At 24.5% G+C, this 22,442-nt stretch overlaps 1 protein-coding gene across 2 annotated transcripts in view; it reads left to right on the top strand.

Annotated features, from left to right (window-relative positions):
- Nucleotides 1-22,442, top strand: part of LOC129612432 (ATP-binding cassette sub-family C member Sur) — a 73,669-nt gene that overhangs the window by 31,881 nt on the left and 19,346 nt on the right. The window contains exons 6-17 of one of the 2 annotated variants that reach the window (XM_055526021.1): nt 853-990; nt 2,102-2,264; nt 4,660-6,234; nt 6,418-6,523; nt 12,841-13,102; nt 13,910-14,047; nt 14,832-14,959; nt 17,682-17,781; nt 18,095-18,175; nt 20,875-21,221; nt 21,297-21,419; nt 21,508-21,596. In XM_055526021.1, the coding sequence (XP_055381996.1) occupies nt 853-990; nt 2,102-2,264; nt 4,660-6,234; nt 6,418-6,523; nt 12,841-13,102; nt 13,910-14,047; nt 14,832-14,959; nt 17,682-17,781; nt 18,095-18,175; nt 20,875-21,221; nt 21,297-21,419; nt 21,508-21,596 (3,250 nt within the window). The remainder of the gene's footprint in view (nt 1-852; nt 991-2,101; nt 2,265-4,659; nt 6,235-6,417; nt 6,524-12,840; nt 13,103-13,909; nt 14,048-14,831; nt 14,960-17,681; nt 17,782-18,094; nt 18,176-20,874; nt 21,222-21,296; nt 21,420-21,507; nt 21,597-22,442) is intronic. The other variant, XM_055526022.1, reaches the window with a different exon arrangement.

Raw genomic sequence — 22,442 nt, 5'->3', positions numbered from 1 at the left:
GAGGATTTTAAATTACTAGATCAGATTACATTCGATTGCAAAACTTAAATTTTAAATCTTAGATTAAAAACGAAGATATGGGTCAGATTAATTTCACCCAATATGAAATGTAATTTAATAAAATTCAAGTGATTTTTTGAAGTTTTGAAATTCGTTATAGGTACATATATCGAAGTTTTCTCTCAAAAACTTTAATTTCACATAATTTTCTATTGATTTCTTATTGATAATTGAATTGGAATTTTAATCTGAAAGCCCTCAAATCTGAAAATACTATGACAGTGGAATAAGTAAAGTGGTTTAATTAACGTAGAATTGCTTTATTTTACTTAAGTATTTTTTTATAATTTTTAAATTAAAGGATCCAAAAATTTTTATTTAACTGGGGTTGAAATGGCAGAACTAACGAAAAAAAAAGTTTTATTTTGAACAAGTTAATTTTTGCTGCAATTTAACTTCAATTTTGTTCCTCGAATTTTATTTTTTTGTCAGGGTAATTTTTGAAAAATCAATTTTTCATTATAATTTTACTGATATTAGTTTTAAAGAGTTTCAAAAGTAGGTCCCTATATAAATAAAATATTCATTAATAAATCAAAAGTATTGAACATTTCTCTTATGGGTTATTCACTTATTTCAAAATTTGCTTTAACAATTTCTCTTTGACAATTCTTTTTTCTTCAATAAAAATGTTTTCTTCGACTTTACACAATCAAATGAAAAAAGGGTATGTTCCGGAGTAACTGAATTTCCTTCAACCATATTCAAATACACAATAATAAAGAAACAAAAATTTAATAAAATTTTTTTAATATTCTTCATTTTTAAAATTCATTCTATTTTTATTTTCAGATTGGTCTAGTTATGTACTTACTATACTTGAAATTGGGTATAAGTGCAATTATTGGTTCATTTGTTTGTATTCTAACAATGACTCCATTACAATTTCTAATTGGTAAAGCGATGTCAAAGAATTCTGAAATATCGGCAGTAAGTATAAAAGCAAATGAAAAATATGAGGCAAAATTAAAAACAAGAAAAGAAAAAAAGTAAAAATCAAGCAGTATAGAAAATTGTAGTATTTTCGTAGCAACAAAAATTTTTCAAAAATTTTTCGTTTCTTTTTGGTTTGAGAAAAAGGATGTAATTTTCTTTTGTTTCGGTATGTGTGCATTGTTATACAATTTTTGTTTTATTAAATATTAAAGGAGAATTGTGTGAATTTTCTTTCAGTGTTTTTTTTTGCAATAAAATTTTATTTATCGAGGTAATATTAGTATTGGGAATTACCGTTATGAATATTGAATGAAATTTTATATTCGTTATTTTTTTTTGGTAGTTGTCGGCATTGGTGTCGATTTTGTCACCACTGTGTTTTCAATAAACCTTTTGTTTGTTTTTGTTTTAATAATATTTCAGTTTGGTAATTAGTAAGAACTTCGGTTAAAATATCGTTTTATGCTTGTTTTTGGATTGTATTTTACCGACGGTATTACATACAGAGGAAGATTATTTGACAACAATTTTTAGGTAGAAATGCATTTCTCCATGCAGGGAAAGTATAAATAAATGTGTTTGTCTATCTGTTTGTTTGTCTGTCTTTACATATATGAGTTCGCAGTGCATTTCTGCGTTTCAAATTCGATTAAACCTTGACTTTCGATTGTCTTTCACATACTTTTATATGAGTTTACTTTCAGGATTGAGTCAACTTTTCGCATATGTATCAGATACAAGTCTCGACAATTGGACCTATGGATCTATGGATCAATTTTACAATTTTTCTCATTATTAAGAAAATATTAAAAAAAGTTTTAAAATTTTTTAATTTAACGTTTTAGATATCTGAACTTTTTTTTCGATTTTACGATAAAATGTCACATTAGTTAGTCCACCAGAATTTAGATGATTCTCTGTGTGTAAATTGTGTTTGGTTTTTTATTTTATATACTTGTATTGAATTCTTTTACTATTTGAATATTTTGGCAAGAAACACATATCCTTATTAACAATTTTTTTGTTTTGAATTTGTCATATTTCTAATATTATTTTTTAATTATTCATTGTTCATAATAAGAAATTTTATTTTTATATTTTCAAGCAATGTACAGATGAAAGATTAAGAAAGATTAATGATATATTCTTGGGAATTAAATTAATTAAATTGAATGCATGGGAAAAAGTCTATAGAGATAAAATTGGTGCAGCTAGAAGAAAAGAATTAAAATATTTAAATAAAGATTCATTTTATTGGACTGTAATGAGTAAGTACGTAATTTATATTATGGTTATTGCATAACATACATATACATACATATATACATATATTACTCTTTTATCATTTTATTTAATATTTTATTTTAAGATAACTATTATATCACAGAGTACTTATGTATGTGTTTCTAACCTGGAAATTTTTCCAATATAAAAAGTTTTATGTAAAAATTTTATTTCTTCGATTTTATAACTTTAAAGAAATATTTTATTGAAAAAGACTTCGATTTATAGAAATTACATAAGTATGTATTTGTAAATTTTGACATCATCTCTACTTTTTAAAAATTATTATTCTGTTATTTTATTTAAATTGTCGTAAACTCGCCTTTCTTTGTTTGAATAAAACACATTTTGAAAACTACTAATTTGAAAAGTTTTTGTCCTTCTTTCCATTTTTATATTTCCATTTTGAAAGTTTATAACTTTTTATTAACATTTTATTTATTTCAAAAGAAACCCAATGTCGATACATAATATGAGAAAGTATATAAAAGTGATGAAAAGAAAATAAATAGGGAAACAAAGTAATAAAAATGAAAAACTTAGGAAAAATAGAACGAGGAATAGTTTATGGGCGAATAAAAGTGTACTAAAGAGAATAAGGTTTTCTGTGGGTGAATTTTAGTTCTGTTAGGAAAATCTGCAATCTTCCACTCGGCATTGAAAATATGATTTATGAACTGAGAACAAATTAATTCGCATTAGTATTATAATTTGTTATATAACAAGTAAATATTTTTCAGTCGACCTTAAACGATTGAGTATACCCTACAAAATGTGATCATAAAGTTAAAACGTAGTGAGCTTCCTGAATAAAATTTTGGGGGCTTGTACAAACTACAATTCGACACTTATACAATATTACAAAATTTTATAAAATTAGCTCAATTATTTTTTTAAAAATATTAAAAGTTCCCTTTTAGAGCTGTGAAGTAGCTCTTACGATACAAACTAAGCGAAGAGCTCATATGACATATTTTTTTTTTCAAATGATGGGTCAAAAAGGTGACAAAGGCTAAAAAAATACTAAAAAAGTGGAAATAACAAAAGTCTTTAATATTTTTTTCTACTCTGATTTTATTTTTTCATATATATCTAGAGTAAAAGAGGAAAATATTGAAAAGGTCATTAAACTCTAATTTGCAATGAAATTTATAAAGTGTTAACAAGCTCTAATCTCCTCAACCTCGTTCTTTTATTTTTTTAATTTTGGTAATAAACTTGGTTTTTTCAGTTTTATAAATATTTTACAATATATTAAACAATGTTGTCTAATGAATAGTCTAGACTCTAAACAATATTTGTGAAAAACAATAATTTCATTTCTCTCATTTGACTGAAGTTGGAATTTACATATGATTACCGATTAGAAGTTGAAGGAGAAGTCGTGGGTGATTGGTAAAATTAAATAAAATTTTACTGATTACTGTCTACATCATGCTTTAATTTGTTGCATAAAGTGTGTATGTACGTTGGTACATTTACATTGGTTTTTTATCGTTTTGCTAAAAAATATCACAAAAAATCAAATATCCTTAAAAAAATCTAAAAATCAAAAAGATTGTAGGTCATTTAAGTTATTTCCATAATTGAAGAATTTTGCACCCAAAATATTTAATGCACAACCAGAAAAATAGCTAACAAAATTGCTATTCTAAATATTTTATTATATTACACATTTCGTACATATTTAAAAAATTATTAAATTTATTGAATTTGCTTTCATTTTAAAATCAATTAAATTTTTTATAATCAATTATAAATTCTTTAAAATTCAATAAAAATTTAAAAAACATGATACAGACATTTTGCTTCCAAAATAATATTATGTGCTATATTAGACTAATTCATATACAATATGCGTCTTGTGTATATTAAAATTGTAATAAAAATTGACATTCCGTGAAATCATTGTAATTTTATGTATGATTTATTTCTTTTCTACTGCTTCATTATATATGAAGGAAATCTCAATAAAAAATTTTAAGATGAATGATAAAATTTCAATAAAAATAAAATGAAAGAAAATGGTATAAGAATAATGTAAATAAAATCTTAATAGCTTGAGTGTTTTGAAAATGATATTTTTGAATGAGAAACGGAAGGAAGAAAGAGAAAGGAGGGCGAAAATACGGAAAAATGTTTTTCTAACTAACTTGAATGGTTTTGATTTGAAAATGTTCAGCAAATATCTAAACTTTCAAGAATTCATTTTATTTATGTAAATATAAAGTTAAAATTTATTTTCTATTTTTATACATACATACATATACATATAGAAACATACATAAATATTGCATGTATAATTTCGAAAAAATTTACATTTCTCACATTCTTTTTAGCACAATTACTACAATGTTAAAAATTATTTTTCTATTTTAGCTTTCTTAACTCATTTGTCATCGGTTTTAATAACATTTGTGACATTAGCTGTTTATGTTAAACTTGAAACCAATAATTTGGATCAATCATCTAACAAGAATTCTACATCTGAGTCATCTGGTTTTGAATCCTTTAATAATTTTGAATTTACAGCATCACGTTTATTTTCGGCTTTAGCACTTTTTAATCAACTTACTGTACCGTTGTTGATATTTCCGATTACGGTGCCTATAATTATTGCAGCTATTATTAGTACAAAACGTTTGGAACGTTTTCTTAGGGAACCAGAAGTACAGCGAGAATTTGAAGGGATAAAAAACATGGCACGTATAATAAGTAAAAGTGATGCTGCCCTGGACATGTATGAAATTAAAATAACAAAATCACAAGAAAGAGAAATACAATCAATACAAAGCCAAGAACAATCAAATCCCGTGGATATAAAAAATTTTTCAATGTCACCAATAAACGAATTAGAATCATCAACATTTGACTATCCATTAAAACCTACCAATACAGAGGAAACATTTTCGAAAGCTCAAAACAATGATTTCAATCAAATTCTTCATAATGAAAATGATACTTGTAAACAAATTTCTTCTGTTCCACTACTCTCATCATCAACATCGAAATTTGACACAAATTTTAAAGGAGATTATTGCGTATATCCTTTAGATATAAATAATATTTCATCGGGCACAAAAACTTTAATGAATAATTCAGAAAACAAGGACAATAATTTTATGTCAACAATTTTAGGTTGTAAAGAAAATCTTTCAAAAAGAAAATCAATTTGTGAAGATGAAATATGTGAATTCGATAAGGAATTTAATGAAATTGATGATGAATTTGATATGGAAAATAAACCGTTAACTACACTAACGCCTACGATAACGAATAGACCTCAGCAAATAAACAATAAAATACAACAATGTTTTGATATTGATAACAGTAATAACAATAACGAATATTGCGACGATTTTCATCAAAATAATAGTAAATATAAAAATAACAATAATATAAATAATAACGACTCTTATAATTTAATAAATAATAATGAAACAAAGGATATTTTTACACTCGCAATTCAAGATAAACATGAAACAGAAAAAGAAAAACGTCAATTAAGAGAATTCGAAGAATCTCAAGGTATTCAAATTTCAAATGATTCGCCAAGAACTTCAATTAATTCAAAATTAAAACGTGAATATAAAAGCCATACGCTACCTAAAAAAAGACGTAATAAAGATTTAATAAGAGGAGGTGGTGGTGGTTTATGTGGCAAAAATTCTACTCCCTGTGAAGACAATAATATACAATTACGCAATAAACATAAAATTTTATCATCAACAGATCATAATGAAGGAAACTTAATAAATGTTCATGATAGTTCAACTGGTATTCTTGTTGATATTAAACATCCCACGATTCGCAATTCAAGAAAACTTATTTCTGGTAGAGAATCATTCCAATTTCAAATTGCTGATGATACTGCTGTATCAATATCAGATGGAATATTTTCATGGGATAATTGTAACATAGCGCTAAAAATTAATAATTTAAATATCCCAAGAGGTAAGATTTATTAATGTTAATTATATAATGTAAATATATTACACATACAAATACGTATCGAAAAATTTGAACTTTTTTCACCTCACTCATGAAAATGATTTTTAACTAATAATATAAAATATAAATTAAAATAAGCTGCATATTTATTAAACCCAAATTTTTTCAATTTGCTAAAATACATAGGAAAATTGACAGTTGTTGTTGGTAAAAATGGTAGTGGCAAAACATCATTATTAGCGGCTCTGTTGAAGGAAATGCATCAAATTTCTGGGGAAATTTCATGGAACAAGTAAGTTATTATAAAGTCTAAATGTATTACTGGGTTAAAATTCATATGCATTCGAGTATACGTTAACCTTTTGAGTGCACACATGTTCTACTTTTGTCCAGCAATATTTTAAAAATGAGATCGTTTCTAAATTATCTAATTAGTTTACTTTCCACTCTCAACAGCGAATGCAAAAATACTTGTAAACAATTCATTTGTTTTTTCGAATTGGAGCTTTGAGTATTCTTTATAAAAATATTTTTCAGACAATGATTTAAAAATTTTGTTTCGTGTTAGTGAATACTGCTTGAGTCATTAGTGGATTTTCACAATTTATTTAAATATATAAGATATTGGAAAATTTAAATTTAACTTTTTTTTTATATATAAAATGATCAATTTATCATCATCACACAATTATTACAACACTTTAATGTAGGTCGAATATGTTAAAAATTACATAATAAATTATAAAATATTGAAATTTTTCAATAGAATATTATTAAAATTATTTTATATTAAAATTAATATTTATTATTACTCTGCAACCCATATATTATGTATGTACACTATTTTTAAACAAATACTATGTAAGATTAAATAATATCCTTTAATATTTTCATAGTGAAATGTTCATATATTTTATTTATACACTTGATGATATTTATTGTTTGAATATTCTTATATATTATGTGTTTAAAGAGTGAAAGTAAATTATTGCCTTCATTTTTTAATTTTTATGCATACATATTGAATACACAATATACATTATTTTTCCAATATAAGTTTTTTTTTTGCCGTGGAACAAAAAGATTAACGAACGCATAAGTTTGTTTATACATAAGTATAGCTACATTGATTCTTTTTTTGAAACATTTCTCTCTTGTGGTATTTACATCCTTCTTTTTTTGCTGTTTTATATGCTTTTCACCACTAGAATTATCATCAAATATTGAATAAGGTCAAGTTTCATTTGAAGTTGTTTGAAAAGAATTCCGGATACTCTGCATTGTGTATACATACACAATGCACATTCTGTATTATACATATAGGTGGGGTTATACAAATATAATCAGATATACTTTATATACCAATATAAAAATTTATAAAATATAAAAGCAATTTAAAAGTTTTTTATAAATAAATACTGCAGCTATTGTTTTTATTTCCATTGATTATTTGAATGGAAATGAAAAAGCTGGTAAAAAACAATAATATTTACAATATAACAATTTAAAATTATTTTTTTTTATATATAAAAACAAAATATGGAAAACTATATATATTTTTCTCTTTTAAAAAAATTCTTTGCTCTCCCTCTACATATTAAAATTTTTATTCATTCATTCGCGTATTCATTAATATTTTCTATAAACAATATACGAGTATTTCCCATATAAATATGCTGAGGCACTTTACAAACAGTATTGACATACATGAATATCAGAACAGAAAATTCCTTGTATACAATATTATGTAAGTAAGGCATAAAATATTTCTGTAAGTATGTACGATATTACAGCAGCTGCCTATTTACATTGTTGCAGTAAAACGATTATACAATTTGTATATATATATATATACACATATAGTAAATAATTGGTATTTAAATATACGTAAGTATGTACATAAATTTTATTCATAAAAATGAATTCGGTATATTTAAATACATATATACATATATTATATATGTATATACATATAGAAACTGATGGGCGGCCTGTTAATGAATTAGAAAGTAGAGCGAAAATAATGCGAATGAATAAAGAAGAAAAATTAGCAAGTAAAACAAGGAAAAAAGTAGAACCTAATGAAAAAATAATTATGAAAATTGCATCCTTTTAATAAAAAAAAAAAATAATTTAAAATACAATTTACATTTAAACAGACGTATGTATAGCTAAAGCGAATACCTATGTATGTCTAGTATAAGAGTAAAACTGCACGTAATTTTCATAACCTTTATTAGTTCGTAAAGTTCAAATAGGTGAAGTAAAATAAAAAAGGATATACCTTCGTTAAAATACCATAAAATTAATTGTTGTACTTCCATCATAGTGTTTTGCTTGTTGTCTCTTTAACATTTCAATTTAATAAAATTGTTTTTGACATTAATAGATTTACACGCGACACTTTTATAATAAATATTATGAACATCGCGAAAATTGTATAGCCATTTTCATAGTATTGAGTATTGCTAAGTTATAGTTATAGTTTGAGTTAAATGACTTCAGTTATAGTTTTCAATTTTATATTTGATTTTAAACTCCAAATATATAAAATACATCTTTCAATTGAAACTTAGCATACTAACTTCAGAATTACTATTAACATAAACCTTGAGAATATCGTATCTTTGGAACATGCTAGAAGCTAATTTTATTTATTATACGACTGATGTCACTTTTATATTGCACTTTCTTATGAATTTCATTTTCATAATTTTGTGTGTCAGTTTGTAAATATATATTAATTATTAACTTTTTATACTAAAAATAAAAAGACTTAAATAATGCGTGTATTTGTTAAGTAGACGCATTACATGTGCATACATACAACTTTGAAAAAGCTTTACGCAACAAAGTAAAAGCATATGTTCGATAATTATGTGAGTTCTTATTTCAGTAAAGGAAAATACTTTATCCTAATGATTTAATTAAATTGGATCAGATTGGTACACAATGTCAATCAATGTTGGAAGTAATAAATTTATGGAATCAATGTATGTAATTCAAATTCACGGACTAACATTGATTCATCAAAAATTCATTTGTATTCAAAATCATATGATTTATTTTTATGATCTTTTATTTGTATTATTGAAATTCAACAGAACATCGGCAAAAATGCGGCAAACGAATAAAATTAATATAAAACTAAAATCGTGTTAAAAGAAAAAGCTAAAGAGCCGGACATAACAACTTCGAACACAATTTGCATTATTATTAACATCCAACATCAGCCTACAATGAAAGAATTTTTAATGGAAATAAAAAATCTCGAAAATATTGAATTTGTAAAATTTTCGGGGATTCTCGAAATCTCTTCATTCCACCCGCCGATGTAAATAAGTTGACCTCGGCAATTCCAAATGAGTGTTTGAAATGAAACTAAAGTCCCTTAGGTTGGATTTCAATAAGGTGAAGACTGAAAAAAAAATAATCTTCACAAAAACTTCCAACAATTCAAACAATTTCCAAGTAAGAAGAGAGTTGCTTTCAATTGACGGTTTCAAAATTTACCATGTTACATTTTTGAAATATTTTCATAAATACCTTGTTTCCTTATATTCATAATAACGCCCAATGTTCCAATTCGAATGAATATTTTAAGTTTTCGTATTTAATGGCACAGTTCTAATGGTGATCTCCTTACTTTCTTTACATACATCTAAGATTATTTGTTTTTTTATATATTTATTTTATGTTTTCACAAAAAAATTATGTGCTTGTAAAAGATTTGAACTAAAGCTAACCATAATGTTTGCTTACATGTACATTCATATTTGTGAACATATATGGCGTACACATGCATTATTCTTCATGTTTCACAATTCATCTGGGAATTATTTTAAAATTTAGAAAACACATTCTTACAATATAAGAAGATTTTCATCAATATTATCAATCAATTTGTATCAATGATCATAAATAATGTATATAGATCGAATATTGTTATATCTGTCGAATATTTCTTGAATGTGTATTAATATTGGGAATATTCTGTAAATAAATATAATTTGCTTCTGTACATATAAAACCCATATGTATATATATACAATATGTGTGTATGTTTATAACATTATTTAAAAAATGCACACATATTTCAAGTGTATTGTTACGTATATGCGAGTATGTCATGTATTGTGCAGTGTATACTCTATGTATATATAAAATATTGCATATAGAAAGTCCCAGGATATTAATTTTATTTGCTATAATAAATATTTAGAAAAACTTTCAAGTTATTTAAAAATTGATGAAGCAAAAAATAAGAAACAAGAGATGGAGAAGATGATGTGTGTTGTGCTGTACATAAAAAATAAAAATTTGTAAGAAAAAAACATATGAGTCTCATGAGTATTTTTTCAGTGGATTGGATATTTGGCAAAAAAAAAACAAAAAGATGGAAAGAATAAAGGATGTGGGTTCTTTTTTCTCTTCCATACTTTTCTTCTTTTTTGTTGTGTTTAAAATTCACAAAATTTTTATAAATTTTACTTTTTTAAAAGGTTATTTTGGTCAATTTTGGTTTTTCAATTTATTGATTTATGAAAATGTTTTACAACAATAATGTTGGCTTGATATACGGTTATTGGTATTTGAACGTTACTCTTATAAGTTGTTTGGATAATATTGATAGACTTTATAATATTATGTAACATGAAGTTTATATTTTAAAAAGTGGTTTTGCATGTACCTGCATAATATTTTTATAGTACTAATATTTCAATTTCTTACTCAAGTTTATGTAAAAGTGACCTTATCGAAATATATGCGTATTATTGTGTGTTTCATAATTTACTATTTCATTTAAAAATTTGAAAGCAAAATTGAATATGAATCATTCATCACGTGTATTAATTTATTCATTATTATGTAAGTGGCGAGGTTCCTGATTAAACCTTGTTTTTCATTTTTAAAATGCTTTTATATTTCAATTTAATAAAGAATAATATGCCTTATAACCATAAAATTTTTCTTTGCTTAATTCTAGTAATCTAAATTTTTTTCAAAATGTGGTAATAATAAAGGACTGCAAGAAGAAAAAATTTTTTGGGAGTGTTTTTCTTTTATATTTTGTGATGGCTATACACAAATCGGATTTTATTAAAGTTTCCTTTTTAACTGTCTCAGTAGTGTTAATTTCATTAAAAAATATTAAAATTTTAAGTCAATCGGATCAGGCATTTTGGTAAGACATTTTATTGAGAATGTATGATAAAACTTGAGCTTTCAATGCATTTTGATATACGTCTATCCGAAATAAAGATTAATAAGAAAAAATAAATTCTCATTTTTAATGAGAGAAAATACAAAACAAATGCAAAAAATGAGAAAAAGTAGAATTCCAGTGTCTTGAAATCTCTTGCGCTTGAAAATTGGCTCTAGGACAAAATGAGTTCATCATATGAACTCTACAATACTCATATGAACTTGTCACCCTTTTGGAAAATTTGTAATACCTTTCGGACATATGTTTCCAAAAAGTATGCAATCATTTCTTTTTAATTTTGTGCTTTTTGTATGTTGATGAAAAAATGTTTAGGTAGCTAAGTGATTGTTTTTTTTTTAATTATTATTCCCTTTTTCAACGGTAACATACTATTTTACGAGCCATTGGGTTGATTCTTCTTGATTTAGAAACACCGTTCTATTTCTGTCTCATTTTTTTTCAAATAGAACTATTTATTCCAAAAGATATTTCAATTGCCAAATTTTAATTATTACATACATAGGTACTTACAATTTTAAAAACTTAATAGCAAAGCATCTTTAATATTTTATTTCATTGTTAATAAATAAGCAATAACTTTTCCAGTACGATGTTATGACATGATCGAAAAAGAAGGGTATTTTTAGTAGAAATAATACGGAAAGAGAGGAATAAGGAAAGAGAGTTATAATAATTTGCCATTTGAAAATTATTGGTATTTCCTTTTCTTTGTCTCTTAATTTTCATACTTTAACCTGTTAAGAGATTATGTCGTATATATGAGTAAATTTCAAAAGTTCATTTTTTAGTTAATGTCGTATATGTGATAACATCGTAATTAAATCGAGCTGTCTAAGAAAAACTAATCGTTTAAGAGATTAAATCATAAAAAATTTAATGGTCAAAAAGCTTTGGTAACTCAAGTTGTCATATTTTTTAATTGGTAAGATTCTGTGCTAATAATTGCATATGAAACCTCTTAGGAATTTTATATTAGAGATTGCGTTGGAAGACATTTACAGTACTGACCCTCTCTTTCTAGTATTGAAAAGTTTTACTGTGGTAATGTTTTTAATAGCTAGTAACTTAAATACTTTGTTTATTATCAATAAAAAATATTTTATAATCATATTTTACATACTCTAAAAACAAAATTTTAAAAACTACTGAATATCAAAAATTCAACTCAAAAATTTCGAATTTCAAATTAAAAGTGTCCTTGATACTCAATTAAAACAAAAACATTATAAAAATTTGTATTTCGTTAACTTCATAATCCGATAATTCTTTTAATAATATTTTTATAAATATCTCTTGTATACATTCGTATAGTTTAAATTTTGTTGTTTTTTTTATTTTTTTTTTTTTTTTTGGAATTCTTTAATATGTTAATGTATACGTAGATATTCAACAACAGCGTATGTACCACAGATGCCATGGTTATTAAATGCAAGTATACGTGACAATATATTATTTGGTGAATCTTTTCGTCCAAAACGTTATGAAAAGGTCCTTGAATCTTGTGCATTAAAACCAGATATTGATCTGATGCCAGAAGGTGATATGACACTAATTGGAGAACGTGGTATTAATTTATCCGGTGGACAAAAGCAACGTATCAATATTGCTAGATCATTGTATTCATCAGCAAATGTTGTTATGATGGTAAGTTTTCTGTTATTTTTTCTTGTTTCTTTTCTTCCTTTATCTTCTTTTTATTTTCATAAAATTCATTTATTTGTGTTGTTTGCTCTGTTTAACTTTAAATCCTTTATATATTTATATTGCAAGCTTACATATATGAATGATTTTATGAGTGTATATTTTGAATGTATAGATAGTTTCGGAATGATATTGCACTTTTGTTTATGTGCATTATAATGGAATGACTTTTTAAAACATGGAAAGAAAAACAAAAGGATATGCGAAGAATAAAAACAAGAGGGGGAAAAAAATAAAACATACATGCGAAGTGAAGTGAAACGCTTATATCATATGATTGTCATATCCTTTTACTCAATAAAAAATAATAATTGAAGGGATTGACGTATTAAAGAGATAAAATTTATATGGTTTCCTTTAAAAAAAAATTATGAGATTTATTATGATTATTATTTCCTTTTCAAAAACTTTTGTTTGTGTTTTTTTTAAAGGTAATCCATTTTAACCTGATTTAAAGATTTTTTAATTTTACAACAATATTAAAATATAGGATTTGTGGTAAAAGGGGGGGGGTTGGTATGTTAGTGTGCATGTTACTATAGTAAATTTATTTTAAAATAAATTTTTATTATTTATACAATTTTCTTGTGGGTTAAGATTTAATTATAAAGTAGTGTATGTATGCAATCGTATACACCTCAGAATAATATTTTAGATTTTATTTACTGTTGGTGTCTTTACAGCAAAAACTTCAGTAGCTTTACAGCAGATATTCAATTATTTTTATCTTTTTGTATTTTATCGATCTAGGACGATCCCTTATCATCACTGGATAATGAAGTTGCAAAACATGTTTTTGAGAATAGTATTAAAAAAATGCTATTGAAAGCCAATCGGACTGTTATTTTAGTTACACAAAAATTACAGCTATTATCAAGTGCAAATTATGTAAGTATTACAAAAATTAAGTTTGATATCAAATCAAAATATAAATTTTGTATGAATATAAAAAATTTTTATCAAAGTGCCCTAAATAAAAACAGTTCGTACTTTTGTGATTGAATTTGATCTTTAGATATTGAAAGTGAGATCAATATAACCATATAAAACGAAAATCGTATTATGCAGCTCCTACTGTTGTAAGATATTTAAAAAGGACTTTTACTTATGCTTAGGCTACATAAGTAAAACCGTGACCTTGATTGACTTCATGAAGGCCACAGAAACTAAAGCATTCAAGATGTTTTGTAGTGTTATGAATTTTTAACGTCGTATTTAAAAAACACTTAAAAATAAATTTCTCACAATTGATTACACATAAACATATGTTACATTACATTAATTTCAATTTAATTTCAATTTTGTTCCTCTCTATATTCATTTTAAATCTACTAATTGAAATCAGCAATTATAAGTTTTTAAGTAAATTATTTAACAATTAAAAAATTTTCAAATTCAATCAGAAATAGACTGACAGCAAAATGAAAACGTCAAAATATTCAGTAAATTCTTCAAATAACTTTTCAATTTTATATAAATAATTTTATAATTTCCAATTTACAATTAAACTAAATTGCTGAATATTTTAAAAATTTAAAATAAAATTATGAATTTCAAATTAAATGCTTTTTATTAAGAATTTTGTTGTTTCATTAAAAAAATGTTTTTTTTCTTCGCTATGAATTAATTATTTTATATTTTTCTTCTCGATTTTTTTTGTTTTTAATTTCAGATTATTGTTATGAAAGATTGTTCCGTACAATCAGCTGGTAATTATGAACAAATCGAAAATGATCACCCGGAAATTGTTACGGAATGGAAAGCTCTTATAGCTAAAGGTCTAGATAAAGATCAAATAAGGTTTGAAAATATTTGTTTTTATCTTAATACTATATAGACAATATACAATAAGTATGACCATCTCTAGTTGCTAGCAGATTTCAAGTAAATTTTAGAAAAATAATGTTTAGTAATTGCTCAATATTTTTCATTGTACGTGTATCCGTTTAATTTTGATTGTAAAAGTCCTGGATAGATAAAGCTGTACGAACGTATATTCGAAGAGTCATACAACTTCAAAATTTATTTAGCTATGTCTTAGAAACTATAAAAGCTGTGGTAAGTTGTTGAAATTACTTGGCTCCTTCAGGTACCATACAACTTTAAAATTTATTTGGCTATATCACAGAAACAATAAAAGCTATGGTATTGAAGTCTCAAACAAACGAATATATTAGTAGGGCCGATGTGTTTATAAAATTCGTTAAAATTCCTTGGTTCTTTCTGGTAGCAGCCATACAACTTTAATAGTAGTTTGGTACATACAGCGTTTTGAAAAACACAGTACTGAAATTTTGCATAAATTAATGTGGTAATACGGCAACTTAAGGTCATAGTCTGTCCCATAGTCAGTTATGGCATATTTATTCGCACATAGGACAATTCGTACGGGTATCACATAGTTGACAAGGTGAACTCTATTTTTCTCGTTTTTTCTTATTTTTCTCCTAACTTGTCTAAAATGTGTTCACATTTTAAGCTGGTCCAACATGTTGCAAATATACTCGTAAGTTCAAAATTTGCTCTTATATATGAAATAATTAATTCTGGAAATAATTAAATAATTTTAACGCAATTTTGGTTTTTTATAAAATTTCGACCCTTAAATTGTTCAGTTTTTAAATAAAATTCTCAAAGTGCAATGTCCTACACATGAAACTAATATTTTAATATTCGATTCCTTCAAGCCACACATGTTTATCAAAGTTAATTCTTAAAAAAATAAAATTCTCACTTCATATTAGAATTTCTATGAAATATTCGAAAGGGATCTTTTATGTACATAAAACATATTTTTAATGTCAAATCAAAAAATATTGAAAATCGATTAATTTCGCTCAATAAATTTTTATCGTTATATGACAATCAACGTCATTTTATAATGCAATACTCGTATAATGAATATTCTTGAATGAAATTTATTGCCACTGTAACATTAAATTTTCAGATTTTAAATTAAACCAGACTTAAAAATTAATGTTTCAGTACGTACAAAACTACAAAAATATTTTTTACTTTTACTCATATAGTCTTGTTTATCTTGTAACATAGACGCTTTTTCACAAGAAATTTTAATGCACAATATTAATAATTGAATATTTTACAAAATAAAAAAGAGAAAAAAAGAATGCAAAAAATCAAACTAAAATAAAGGATTTAAGAATTTCCAATTTCTATTGCAAATAAAATTCATTTTATATTTAAATTTCATTCATAAAAATAAATTAATGAATAAATGTTTTCAATTAAAATTTAAAAGGATTCTTTTGATAATACAAAAAATAATAAAATATACGAAAATTATTTATAATATAGGAATAATGTTTTTATTGTTGTAATTTTAAATTCAATTATATAAGAAATTTTTTTTTATCATTAAACAATATTATTCTAACAATAATAGTATATAGAACATTCATTATTATATAAATTACTCGTATAAAAATCCAATATTTTCACTTCAAAAATTTATTAAATTTTGCTTTAGGTGTTTATTGTTGTGTGATTAGTATTTTATTTAAAACATAATTTTTAAGAAAAAAACATTTTTTTTTATTATTATTAAAAAACAACAAAAACAAGGATATAAAATTGATTCATTTCACTTAAAGTTAATATTGATAGTTGGTTAAAAAATTGAATTTATTTTTAAATATTTTGTTATTCTACTATTATTTGAGTTATAAATTTAATTTAAAATATTATTTAAGTTGTGGTTTGATATTTTATGTGAAAATGTTATTTGGTACAAAACATTATGTATAAATATTGAAGGAAACTAAGTAGAAGTTGCAATTTGTGTGTGTTTTGCACAATATTTTAAATGTTCTTTAAAGAAAAAAAACTAATTGAATTGAAAATTGAATTTAAATATTCGGAAATTTTAATTAAATATGAAATTTACTGGGTTAGCTCTCTAAAATACATACAATATATAAATACGTATATAAAAATTCTTTGAATATTATGAGCATTTGAAAATTCTATACATTAAAAGCAGAACCTATCTTAATATGCTAAGTTGGGCCACAATTGGTTTAATTTCTGCTTTCGGATTTATTTTTATAATTCTTCCTTAAAAAAAAATTTTAGTTTCCGAGTCCTGTGTAAAAAATCGATTCCTCAAAAATCTTCTGGTCTAAACGCAATCATTCATGACAAATTTATAGAAGTTATTAGACAAAATATTAGACTTTTTTCCTTGTTGTTTAAATATAAGGGAGGTGGCTCATAAATACTTTTGTTAATTGATCTTTATAGTATGAAACTATGTAAAATTTTGTTCTGTTAAATAAAAATAATTTCATAAAATCTTCAGTTTTAATTTCCAAGTTTCCCATAAAGTTTTCGTTTTTAAAAAATTGCAAAAATTATAAGTAGTTTAAAGTTTTTTCTTGAAAGCATTGAATATCACTAAAACACAAATTAAATTTTCTCTAAATATCTTATATAAAATCTGATATCGAAAAAATTTATTACATATAAGAATAAAATTAACCAAAAAACGTCAATTTAATTACAGTCCTGGTAAAACAGCACGTGAACGATGGAGATTATTTAAAAATGTTTCAAGAATTGGTTTATTACGACCACAAGATTCTGATCAAGAACATCTATTGTCGGTAAGTTTATTGTTGACCTAAAATAAATAATTATACACTTGATTACAAATTATGTCGTCGTAGCATAATCAAACTAAGTATTTAACTGAAGCTCAAGCTGAAATTAAAAATAGCTTTCAATATAAGCTTTTAAAAGTTATTTTAAATGTAATTTTAATAAAAGAAAAAGTTCTTAACTTAAGAAAACGTAGAATATAGAAGAAGGACAAAGTTAATAATTAAAATTCCATAAAATTTATAAAATTATAGCTTCACATTAAATGATATTGTATAAGTGCTCGAAACATTAAGAAAAAAATTTTGCAATTCACAGATATTTCTAGTTGGAATTAAAGTAAAATTAAAAATTATCGAAATGTTACAAAGAAATTCTGATGAAAATCAGATACTTGACGTAAGTAAAATTGAAAAGAAAAATCAAAGTAATTACGAAAAAGTTTTCATATTATTTAGCAGTAGTCAGAGTGGTAGAACTAGAATTTAAAAAAATTTAGAACAATTTTACGTCATCAAAAATCACTTTTGTGATCGTTTCTTTTGAATACTAAAATTTTAACATTGAATGACGTAAACAGTAGAAAGTGACTAATATGGTATAATTGTGTAAGGTTTTTTAACAGTAGGTATTTATAGTGTTTCAGTAAAAGCATGTTGTTCTAAAGTATTACCTAACAAACTAACTTAAATGTTTTTTTCTTGGTATTGTTTAAAAATCGGAAAAATTTTTATAGTTTTTGAAAAAAAATTAAATTGTATAAAATTGCATAATTTCAGGTGACATTAAGGTATAAAACAATGTATCTGGCATTTACGGTGAAAATGATAATAATGTAGAAATTTTTGACTAATAAACCTATACAGAATTTGTTCCTATACTGAATTTTTATGTTGAGATTATGCTAAATTTCATATTCCGCTTGCAACACTTTTAAATTCATAAGCAAATGAATAAGTTCTTGCTCAGTGTAGAGAAATAAAAAAATAATTGAAATTATTTTCCAATTTGGAAAAATTTAGCATTATAATGTTGAACTACATAAACTTATTTGGTATTAAAACTATTACTTTGAAAAAAGGTGATTGTCAGGAAGAAATCTAGAGAATCAATTTCAATGTATTACTTTTGTAATGGACCAACCACTTTAAAAACAAAACAGCAATATTAGACAAACCCTGTGTTTGCAATGGAAGTGCTAAAAATATCTATAAAACCATTACAACTTTGTGATGATCAACTTTATTTAATCTTAATTTGAAGAAAATTTACTTGAGCCGAATAACAATTTGATAAATAAAATTCTTAAGGAACTAAAATAAAATAATTTTTCTGCTTTAAAGTGCTTCTAGAAGGCGTCTTCCTTCCCACATTTCTCCTTTTTGCTAATCTAGTAAATAAATCATCATTGAGTAAAAATGAGTTAATAGTGATAAACTTTTTTATATTGTCGAATATCAACATACCGCAAGAAAAACAAATTTTCAATAAAAATTCTATCACTTTAGATCTCTCAATAATTTGTATGCAGAATTTAAAGAGCAAAAATAAAACTTAGAATTTTTTTCCTAATAAAAATTCAATAGTTTTTTATATGCCTTTTCTTCATTTTAATATTTCTATATTTTTCTGTTCAAAAAAAGAAAAAACAAACTGTAAAAATTAAGTAAAAAACAACTAACAACCTTTAAAAAATCTTGTTTACAACAAGTGAATTCCTGTCAACATTATTTTCACTTTTATAACAAAAACTTTTATGACAACATAGGAAAAAACATTTCCAAAATATCGTGAATAGTTTTGTAGTTTTTAAAATATCCTTTAACATCCTTTAACAAAGCACAGAAGTAGATAGGAAGAAAGTGAAGAAGTGAAAGAATAAAATTCAAATCGACTTTTGGGAATATCCTATTTTGTTTTTTTGTTTTTGATTTTTGTCATCTAACAATAACTATAGCAAGCAATATGAATTCAATAACAATAAATTTTCTCTTTTTAGCTGCTTTTTTTTACTTCTCTTCGTTCCTTTTTATTTTTCTTGTGTTGTGATATTATGATATTTGTTTCATATCCTTTTTAGTTTTTAATATGCTTTCTTGTGTATTTTTATCCTTGTGTAGTATTTTTAAGTTCTTAAGAACTTTTAATATGTTGGTAATTCAATAGCATAGTAGTAAAATTCGTTTTATAGTTTTGATTTTTTGATTGTACTTTTAATTTTTTGTGTCTCTATATATCCTTAAAATTTCCAAAATCGTTATGAAAATGTATTTGTACACGGTGTTTCAATTTAAGTAAGGAAACTCAATAATATTTTAGATGTATCGAAAATAAGCAAATAGTTTATTCTTAATTTTTGGCAGTCATAAAAAATAAATTCGCATAAAACTCATGTAGCACATCTCCTTTGAACAAGACGAAAATTCTCTTTTTTTCAAAATAATCCTTTACTTATATTATTCTGATTAATAATTCGATTGCACAATAATGTGCACCAAAATCATAATATATAAATATTGCATACTTTTCGGATGAAAAGAAAAATTGATTAACACAATTAGGTGAGTTAAAATTAGCAATTATATTTTTTGGATTAGAAGACTTTTTTTTAAAATATCTTTTTTCTTACCATACTAATTGGGTAACCTAACTTTAAAATTAAAAATAACAAGTATAATTAATAAATATTCAATGAATAATTGATCCAACTCTCATCTCATCGTTTTTTGAAATTCATAATATCGTTCTAGCATTATGATTTTATTTTGTATGGAATACCATGTACAGTACAATGTAATGTAGTTTTTAATAGTTGTTTCTAATCTAATAATCTCTAATATTGAAAAATAAACTTATATAATGTTATGTTATCTAACTGATATACATTAAAATGCTTTTAAATCTAGTACTTAGACTAACATGCAGCGTTGTTGCTTAAAATAAAGCAAATGTGTTTTTTTTTTAAAAAAAAGGAAAAATGCAACAAATAATCAAATTATCCTTTAAAAACCTTTCCGCAGATTTATGACAAATTCTTATGTCGTTTACAATTTTTCATTTTTGTTTTTCGTCTATTTTTCTTTTTATTACCTTTACAGACTCAATCATTGTATATGCAAACGAAACGACGTTCAAGTATATTTGGGTCACGACATTTAATATATGATATACCGTTACCAATTGATGAATGTCAAAATGATGATATCATAATAAAACGACGTGGATCTAAACGGTCTATTCTATTGATGGGCTTAGGTAATGCAATAAGTGGTACAAATTCTGATTTAAGGCATAATGATGGCAACAATAGCAGTTCAGGTTATAGACGTAAAAATAGTGTTTTAAGAGTAAAATCATTACAACCAGAAGTCAAAACAAATATAAATCGTACACCAGTTTCGAGAAATATTTCATCACCTGGTAGATTTATTGATACGAAATCAAGGTTAATTTATTTGTATAGAAACTTTAAAAAATTAAAATTTATTAAAACTTTTGATTTCATTTTGATTTTATATAGGATTAATGAAAATGAATTTAAACCAAAGACAGGATTTCGGCAATTTTTAAATAGAATGTCATCAAGAAAATCAAATTTAGGAACAAAATTACATAGACCGATAAGTGAATCAAATTCAATACAGTAAGTATACTAAATATTTATTTTGTCGATTGAATGTTTGCAATACCGTCTGGTATTTATGAATTAAAAAAAAAATTTGTTCTTTTAGAAGCATAAGTGAAGAATCACATCCAAATTTACAAAGAGTTGAATCATCTAGTTGTAGTAGTGAATTTCTTGATGATGGATCAGTTCACGGTGAGTAAATTTTTTCTTATTTCTCTTGATTGATTTTTGATAAACTCTTAGATAGTAAATTTTACTACTCAAGATATTATGAATTATTATTATATATCTCGTATATGTTTAATGTTTATAAAATAAAGGATATAAATATAAAAGGATTTATTAAATCTCATCTGATATTGCACTTACCGAACACATTAAATTTTAGACGGTATACCTATATGTACCCATATACGAACATTGTAAGGTAATTCTTATTGGTTCTTGCAGGAAAATTGAATCGAAAGAAGAATTAATTTTGGAACGAACACAGAATTGCATGTGATTTTTGTTGAACTTCTTGTAAAGATCTTGAAATGAATTAAAGCAATTTGCTATATGTGAAAATACATTAAAATAATTTCATAGTGAAGTTTTTACAAATTTTGAATGATATTTCTTTTACTATGTTTTTATTACTACTTTTTTTGAATTTTTCTAATACGAATTGAGATTTTTAGTTTATCAATCGAAATTTTCATGCTATGATTTTCAGATTTCTTGCATGTTTTACAAAGTATTATACTAGACTTTTAGATAAATAAATGAACTTTCTGAACCTTATATAAATTTTTTGCTTCGAAATCCAAAAATTATTTATTTTTTCTGGAAATTGCTGAAGGAGAGTAGGTTATTCTAGGAGAAAGTGACAATCTAAAGTGGTGATGATTTTAAAAACTTTTCAGTCAATACAAATTTGTAACACGCTTCTGTCAGAGCACATAAGTTCTGCCGGTACGCATAAATTGTGCGCATAAGTTCATTTTTCAATTTCTCTGAATTGTTTAAACGAATACCCACCATTTTTTACACATTGTA

The sequence above is a fragment of the Condylostylus longicornis genome, unplaced genomic scaffold (assembly GCF_029603195.1).
Source record: "Condylostylus longicornis isolate FDR11 unplaced genomic scaffold, ASM2960319v2 ptg000072l, whole genome shotgun sequence".
Classification (NCBI taxonomy): domain Eukaryota; kingdom Metazoa; phylum Arthropoda; class Insecta; order Diptera; family Dolichopodidae; genus Condylostylus; species Condylostylus longicornis.
This window is presented reverse-complemented; position numbering and strand designations above follow the sequence as displayed.